Source organism: Morus notabilis, unplaced genomic scaffold (assembly GCF_000414095.1).
Source record: "Morus notabilis unplaced genomic scaffold, ASM41409v2 Scaffold1498, whole genome shotgun sequence".
NCBI lineage: Eukaryota > Viridiplantae > Streptophyta > Magnoliopsida > Rosales > Moraceae > Morus > Morus notabilis.
Window position 1 is genome coordinate 35,318 of NW_010358258.1, and position 9,110 is coordinate 44,427.

Here is a 9,110-nt window from a genome sequence, read left to right on the forward strand (position 1 = left end):
GACACACCGATGGATCCAACTAAGAAGATAACAGCTATGATAGAGTCTGCACCAGTTGATAGGGGGAGATACCAAAGACTCGTAGGACGGCTTATCTACCTCTCTCACACAAGACCGGACATCGGCTTTCCAGTTAGTGTAGTAAGTCAGTTCATGCACAATCCTACAGAAGAACACATGGAAGCTGTGTATAGGATCTTGAGGTACTTAAAAATGACACCAGGAAAGGGTATACTATACAGGAAGACTGGAAATCAGGATATTGAGATCTACTCAGATGCAGACTGGGCAGGAGATGTAAAGGACAGAAGATCAACAACTGGTTATTGTGCCTATGTTTATGGGAATCTAGTCACATGGAGGAGCAAGAAACAACCAGTAGTCTCAAGGAGCAGCGCAGAAGCTGAGTTTAGAGCATTGACCCTTGGCATTGTGAAGGAATGTGGATAAGGAGACTACTACTCAAGGAATTGGGGATAACAAGTGAGAAACCGATCAAGCTTTTTTGTGACAATCAAGCAACTATATGCATCGCCAAGAATCCGGTACACCATGACAAGACTAAGCACATTGAGATTGATCGTCATTTTATCTCAGAGAAGATTAACAACTCAATAATACAATTGATCTATACCCCTACACAATCTCAAGTGGCAGATATACTCACGAAAGCTCTTCCAAGAACAAGCTTCGAAGGATTGAGTCACAAGCTGTGTTTGTTCAACATCTACAACTCAGCTTGAGGGGGAGTGTTGAGATTTCTGAATCAATTAGGGTAGATATCTAGGAATTATCCCTAATATCTTGTATATAACTTAGGAGGAGAATCCGGGATTCTACCGGATCTTTATTTTATCTTTCCTAGTTTAGTGGGTTTGTTTCCTTAGTTAGTTACAACCTAAGAATAGTCAAAGCTTTATTATTTGTATATATATGTGTACCGGCTGATTAAAGGAATAAGAATTGATATTCATTCTTTCTAAAAACCTTCAGTTTTTATAATTCAATTTAATGAATTCCATTTGCATGAAGAGACTTCAAAATATTCTGACATGTACGACTTTGTGATGAAGGTTTACCAATTACTGGGCGATGTCAAGCTAGAATTTGACAAGTCTCATCTTGATTATGCCAAGGAAACTTACAGCAGAGAGCTGGACTTGGATACTGCAACAGTAAGAGTTAGATATTCTGTGGGTGATGTAGAATTTACGAGAGAGCATTTCGCTTCGAATCCTGATCAAGTGATAGTGACAAAGATTTCCGCAAGCAAACCAAAGTCTCTTTCATTTACAGTGTTCCTAGACAGCAAAATGCATCACCATTCACAAGTAAATGGAAAAAACCGAATTGTGTTGGATGGGAGTTGTCCTGGTAGGAGGATCCGACCAAAAGCAAATGAAAATCCGAAGGGAGTTCAGTTTTCTGCGGTGCTTGATTTGCAGATTAGTGAGAGCAATGGGGTAGTACAAGTTTTGGAGGACAATAAATTGAGGGTTGAAGGTTCAGACTGTGCTGTTTTGCTTTTAGTGGCTGCGTCTTCATTTGACGGGCCATTTACAAATCCTTCAGATTCTAGGAAATATCCGGCTTCTGATTCTATTAACACAATAAATTCAATAAGCAAGTTGTCATATTCTGATCTTGTGGCTCATCATTTGAGCGACTATCAGAATCTTTTCCACCGAGTCTCGTTGCAACTTTCAGGAAGCTCCAAAGGCGTTTCGAGAAAAAGGGCATTAGAGATGAAGGAACTTTTGGTGTGGAAAGATGAGTCGGATTTTAACAAAAGCAATGCCGTTTCTGTTTCCACTGCAGAGAGGGTGAAGTCTTTTAAAACTGATGAAGATCCTTCCTTAGTGGAGCTTTTGTTCCAATACGGTCGTTATCTGCTTATAGCTTGTTCACGACCTGGTGCTCAGCCAGCAAACCTGCAGGGTATTTGGAACAAGGATGTTGAGCCTGCATGGGAGTACGTATTCATTTCCATCTCTCTTTCTGTGTCTAAAACATCTTACTGATGTGTAAAGATGTCTATAAAGAATTGAACTTTCTGGGAAGATATACTTGATTTTGAAATGTAAATTAGTTTAGCTATATGGTAACTAAATGTGTCTCATGACTAACTCCAACATATGTATTCGTAAACGGCTTAATTTGCATCAGCGTTCTATGCAGCATTTACAGATTTACTTATTCAGCTTTTTAACTTTCAGTTGTGCTCCTCACCTGAACATTAATCTTCAAATGAACTATTGGCCTTCCCTTCCTTGCAACCTTAAAGAATGCCAGGAGCCGTTGTTTGATTTTACAGCTTCTCTATCTGTAAATGGGAGTAAAACAGCAAAAGTAAGAACCTGCTCTTCCTCATTACAATTAAAGTTCTTTCCTTCTGCATTTACTCAATCAGGAAAGTGTCTGTGGATAATTTGTGTGGTTTGTAAGTTGTAATGATCGGGTTGTTGTTTATTTTTTTCAATGACATGAGAAGGTCTTAACTCTCAAGCGTCTGGTAGGTGGTTAAAGTGCATATAGGAATAACCTGTAAAGTGGTCAATGAATCATTTAGATTCAGAAGCAAATCGTTTTATGACCTTGTTCCTTGACAAAATGAAGTGTCGATAGTTGAAAAAGGGCATGAGCAATTTACTAACCTTGACAAATTTACATTTTTATTTAGCATTTAAATCTATTCTATGTATAGCTTTTCTCATTCACTCCGATTGGAAATTTCAGGTGAACTATGAAGCCAATGGATGGGTTGCTCATCAAGTGTCTGACATATGGGCAAAAACATCACCAGATCGAGGTGAAGCTGTGTGGGCGTTATGGCCAGTAGGAGGGGCCTGGCTCTGTACCCATCTATGGGAACATTTTACTTACACAATGGACAAAGTAACCTCTTGCTGCTCTTCTCTCTCATCCTTTCACCCCTTTATTTCATAGCTGACGCCTTGTTTAAGCTCATTATTGTTCTGATTTCAGTGGCTAGTGTATAAAAATCTGTGTGTAGTTTACTTTTTCCTAATCCAAAATTTATGGTAGGTGAATGATTGCTAATATTTTCCACGTAATTAGGATTTTCTAAAAAATAAGGCATATCCTTTGCTGGAAGGATGTGCGTCATTTCTGTTGGATTGGTTGATTGAAGGCCACGGAGGATATCTGCAAACCAACCCATCAACTTCTCCAGAACACATGTTTGTTTCCCCAGAGGGCAAGCCTGCCAGTGTGAGCTACTCAGCAACCATGGACATTTCAATCATAAAAGAAGTTTTCTCCGAAATTGTTTCGGCTGCTGAGGTTCAACTCTTGTTCTTATATTATGAGCATTTACCTCTTGTCTTGTGAAAGCTTTGTACTTTTCGATGACAGTGAATTCTCATAAACAGATTTTGGGGAGAAGTCAGGATGCTCTTGTTGCAAAAGTCCGGGAAGCTCAATTGAAACTTCCACCAACAAAGATTGCTAGAGATGGTTCCATTATGGAATGGGTAAGGCAGTATTTTTTATTTCCATATCTTAGAACCTTGTGAAAGTGAAGTCAATCTACGTCGAGGAGCTGTTGATTACGTGTGGACTTAGATATCCTCTCCCCCTTTATGGCAGGCACAAGATTTTGAGGATCCAGATCCGCATCATCGACATGTATCACATCTTTTTGGCTTGTTTCCAGGGCACACAATTACTCTCGAGAAAACTCCAGACCTCTGTAAAGCTGCAGATTATACCCTTTTCAAAAGAGGTTTGTGTATAACCGCCCATATATAAATATTTCTCTTCAAGAAGGCTATTTGTACTTTGGTGTTCTTGATCTTACTCGGGATATGCTAACGAGTTTTGATGACCATCTGTGTCTTTTGCATCTTTTAAACAGGAGAGGAAGGCCCGGGATGGTCAACCACATGGAAAGCTGCACTCTGGGCTCGTCTTCACAACAGTGAGCATGCATATCGTATGATCAAGCATCTAATCAACTTGGTGGATCCAGATCATGAGAGTGATTATGAGGGAGGACTATATAGTAACTTGTTTACAGCTCACCCTCCATTCCAGATAGATGCCAACTTTGGGTAAGCCAAATTCTTTGCGGGTATTATCTTTTGCCCATGATCAACTTCACACCGAATCGAGTTTCATCATCTTACAAAATGAACGTTAAAAGTATTCCATTTCAGATAGATGCCAACTTTGGGTAAGCCAAATTTTTTGCGGGTATTATCTTTTGCCCATGATCAACTTCACACTGAATCGAGTTTCATCATCTTACAAAATGAACGTTAAAAGTATTCCATTCCAGATAGATGCCAACTTTGGGTAAGCCAAATTCTTTGCGGGTATTATCTTTTGCCCGTGATCAACTTCACACCGAATCGAGTTTCATCATCTTACAAAATGAACATTAAAAGTATTCCATTCCAGATAGATGCCCACTTTGGGTAAGCCAAATTCTTTGCGGGTATTATCTTTTGCCCGTGATCAACTTCACACTGACTCGAGTTCATCATCTTACAAAATGAACGTTAAAAGTATTCCATTCCAGATAGATGCCAACTTTGGGTAAGCCAAATTCTTTGCGGGTATTATCTTTTGCCCATGATCAACTTCACACCGAATCGAGTTTCATCATCTTACAAAATGAACGTTAAAAGTATTCCATTCCAGATAGATGCCCACTTTGGGTAAGCCAAATTCTTTGCGGGTATTATCTTTTGCCCGTGATCAACTTCACACCGAATCGAGTTTCATCATCTTACAAAATGAACGTTAAAAGTATTCCACTCAAAACACGAGCCTGAAAGCCTAGACATGAAGAATAGAAATAACACAAGTAGCATTAGTGATTATTGATTATGTATTCATCATGTCTTTGTTGGCAGATTTTCAGCAGCTATTGCAGAAATGCTTGTCCAGAGTACCACCAAGGACCTCGTTTTACTCCCTGCTTTGCCACACGATAAATGGCCAAATGGTTGTGTAAAAGGACTTAAGGCACGTGGCGGGGTAACGGTGAACATCTGCTGGAAGGAGGGAGATCTTCACGAAGTTGGTCTTTGGTTGAAGGATCATAATTCTATTAAAAGATTACACTATAGAGGATCTACAATTACGGCAAACATTTTATCTGGCAGAGTTTACACCTTCAATAGAAGTCTAAAATGCGTCCACACTTGCTCTCTTTAAGAAGCAGCCTTTTGCTTTTTTGCACACTGAGGTCATACTTGAGAATCATTCATTTGGTACCTTCCTGATAAATCTTTTGAACATATTCGTTATTGTACTCTTTTGGAGTTTGTTTGTTTTGATTGCTAGACAATCATTCGAGGCATTTCATGTATTATCGTCTCCAGTGCATGTTCAACAGGAATAATGAGCACGAGTTTTTGAGTTTTCACTGGTAGTGAGCATTTTTTGTGGTGCATTGGTTTATTTCAATTTGTGGGAAATTAACATAAACCATGGTAGATTACACGTCTTTGGCATTGCCCTTTTTGGAATTATAAAGGTTTTAATTTTGTAAAGTGATAAACGACATGATGGTGTTTCAACCCATAAACTACGGAGTCAAATGATCTGTTTAATTTTGGTGTCTAAAATTGTGTCTAATCAATTAGATTGTGTCAAATCATTTAAAAAAAAATATCTTGTAAGCGAACTTTTCCTTACTTTCATATTTAAATTTATTAAATGATGTGTCATAATTTAATGAGTCAGAATCTAATTGAGACAAAAAAAATTAGACAGGTGATTTGAGTCCATAAAATATAGCAGACCTGTAATTATTAATGTAGAAAATCAATCTAGGCTTAATTGTATCCCTGATGTTTAGGAAGTTAGTTTCCTGATTTTGTGTTTGTAGATATATCCGAATATTTGTATTTACTAGAGGAGATTCTATAGATCCTGATTTATAGAGAATTAGGTTTAATCTTTGTATATATAAGTGTAACCTATTACGTGAAGAGCAATAAGAAGTTATCTTTTCACACAATTCAGAAAACTTCATGGTATCAGAGCCCTAGGTTCAGAAAACCCTACTCTGAAATTTTACTCTGTCGTCCTCTCTATCTTTCCCCTATTCTCTCCTCGTATGTCCTCATGGCGGAAAACGAGCAGACATCCCGGGACTCATCTGCATCCGATCCCAATATCTCCTCTCATCAAACAGCTAATCCCTCTCTCAATATTCCAATTGCTCCTCACCTTACTCCGGCCTTAGAAAACAGTCTCACCCCAATCACCACCCACAAACTCAATGGCCACAACTATCTCCAGTGGTCACAATCAATGATGATGTTCATTAGTGCACGGAGCAAGGATGAATACCTCATTGGCACTATTCCAGAACCAGATCCGAGCAGTGCAGAATATAGAATCTGGAGAGCGAAAAATAATCTTGTAATGTCTTGGTTAATTAGTTCCATGACAACCGATATAGGAGAAAATTTCCTGCTATACACCACTGCCAGAGAAATCTGGGAGGCAGTACGTGAAACATTCTCTAGCAGTGAGAACACGGCTGAGCTCTTCTACGTGGAAAGTACTCTTCAGGACCTCCGTCAAGGTGAAAATTCCGTGACAATCTACTTTACAACTCTTATTCACTATTGGCAGCAGTTAGACCTGTTTGAAACCCACAATTGGAAGTGCTATGATGATTGTGCATACTTCAAAAAGATAGTGGAGACTAAGCGAGTCTTTAAATTCTTAATGGGACTCGACAAATCTCTTGATGAAGTAAGGGGTAGAATTCTTGGAACAAAACCCCTGCCAAGTCTGCGAGAGGCTTTTTCCGAGGTGCGAAGGGAAGAAAGTCGCAAGCGGGTCATGATGGGATAATCCATTCTTGCCGCTCCTGAAGCCCCAAGTCTTGCAGCAATCAAAGACACTCAGGCTGACTCAAGTGCCCTTGCTGCCCACAGCCACTCACGCAATGCCAATGACAATCGAACGAGGAAAGGCCGGCCCTGGTGTGATCATTGTCGAAAGCCCGGCCATCTCAAGGAAACCTGCTGGCAAATATATGGGAAACCTTCTGACTGGAAACCTAACCGAGACCATGAAGCAAAAGGGAATGCAGCCTTCAGTGATGCATCACAATTCAGCAACTCCGTCCCTTTCTCAAAGGAACAAATCGATGTGCTCCAACAACTTATACAGAGGGCAAATATCAACAACACTCCTGGAAACAGTGGGAACAACTCCAGCACCGCAGCTATGCATGCTACAACATCTCCTCATTCCTCGTGGGTTGTGGACTCGGGTGCATCCGAGCACATGACAGGTGACAGATCACTTTTCTCAACATTTTCACCTTGTAATAGTCCTCAAACAGTGCGTATAGCCAATGGTACACGCACCAAAGTGGTCGAAACAGGAACCATCTATCTCTCAAACACTCTCATTCTCAAATCTGTGTTATTTGTGCCTGACCTTAACTGCAGTCTTGTCTCGGTTAGCAGATTAAATCGTGACCTTAACTGCGAAACTAAATTTCTGGCTAATTCTTGTGTTTTTCAGGACTTGAGCACAGGGAAGATGATTGGCAGTGCTGATTTCCGTGCAGGCCTCTATATTCTGGATGTCAGCCCTTCTTCAAGTCATTTTGTTGGTCATTAGTGTCAGTTAATTCATAGTCTTAAGTCTAGCAGTCAATCTAATAAGGAAAGTGAAATCATGATATGGCACTTTCGTCTAGGTCATCCCAATTTTCTGTACTTAAAAATTTGTTTCCTTCTTTATTTATCAATAAAAATCCAAATTTCTTTCATTGTGAAGTATGTCAATTGGCAAAACACACTCAAAACACGTATGCATCTCGGCAATATCAACCTAGCCATCCTTTTACTCTCATTCATGGGGATATCTGGGGGCCATTCCGTATTCCTAGTCTTACCGGTGCAAGATGGTTTTTATTGTTGGTTGATGATCATACTAGATTGTGTTGGACATTCATAATGAAAGAGAAATCAGAAACCAAACACATATTCCAAACCTTCCATGTCATGGTTCAAAACCAATTCAAAGCCAACATCCAAATCATAAAAACAAATAATGCCACGGATTTCTTCAATTCGTGTCTCGGCTCTTACCTTACCTCTCATGGTATTGTTCAACAAAGCTCTTGTGTCGACACACCGCAACAAAACGGTGTTGCCGAACGAAAAAACTGTCATATTCTTGAGGTGACCCGATCTCTACTTTTCCAAGCTCATGCTCCTAAAAGATTCTGGGGTGAGGCAATTCTTACTGCCACCTATTTGATTAACCGTCTACCTTCTAGGGTTCTCAAATTTCGTACACCTTTGCAAATAATACAAAATCTATTTCCTGCCTCACGACTTGTATGAAATGTCCCGTTTAAACTTTTTGGCTGCACCGCCTTTGTCCATATTCACTTTCAATACCGGAGAAAATTTGATGCCCGTGCACTTAAGTGTATTTTCCTTGGTTATTCAGCCAACAAAAAGGGGTATAAGTGTTACTCTCCCATCACTCGTAAAATGTACAATACTATGGATGTCACATTCTTCAAAAATACTCCATACTACTCCAATACTGCAATTCAGGGGGAGAATAGCATCAGTGAATCGTAACATTGGGAGTGGACATCACTTCTCGAGCCAAACTATCACTCTCTCCAAATTCATCACTCTCGCTGTTCCCTACTCTGTCCTACAATACACCTATCCCGAGTCCAACTCAAACCTCTTGTGATCAGCCATCCTCACCTAATTCTGAGCATGATCAACCTGTTGGGAATAGTGTCCTAGAAGCATGAGATGTAAAAGGATATTTATTATTTATTTAATAAAAGAGTTTATTCATCATTTTATGTGCATATATTTATGAATATTTTATGAATATCAAATAAAATTCCTTGATTATTTATGAACCTTAAACATGGTATATAAGTGTTGTATACGAGAGGATAATGTTTAAGGATAATAATCAAAAGTAATTGTTCATAATGAATTTAATTAAAGTTCGGAATCTTTAATTAAAACATTATTAATACATGTCATTCCCATTTAGAATGGAACGGTGTTATCCGCACTGTTAATATGGCGAGATATTGAATGAGTGTATTTCGCATAATAAGATTATGT

At 39.2% G+C, this 9,110-nt stretch overlaps 1 protein-coding gene across 1 annotated transcript in view; it reads left to right on the forward strand.

Annotated features, from left to right (window-relative positions):
- LOC21385620 (alpha-L-fucosidase 2) overlaps nt 1-5,375 on the forward strand; it is a 13,776-nt gene extending 8,401 nt beyond the window's left edge. The window contains exons 4-11 of the mRNA XM_024161819.1: nt 1,074-1,972; nt 2,217-2,349; nt 2,737-2,895; nt 3,079-3,303; nt 3,393-3,494; nt 3,610-3,745; nt 3,878-4,073; nt 4,881-5,375. Of these exons, the coding sequence (XP_024017587.1) occupies nt 1,074-1,972; nt 2,217-2,349; nt 2,737-2,895; nt 3,079-3,303; nt 3,393-3,494; nt 3,610-3,745; nt 3,878-4,073; nt 4,881-5,184 (2,154 nt within the window). The 3' untranslated portion in view covers nt 5,185-5,375. The remainder of the gene's footprint in view (nt 1-1,073; nt 1,973-2,216; nt 2,350-2,736; nt 2,896-3,078; nt 3,304-3,392; nt 3,495-3,609; nt 3,746-3,877; nt 4,074-4,880) is intronic.
- The last annotated feature ends 3,735 nt before the right edge of the window (nt 5,376-9,110 follow it).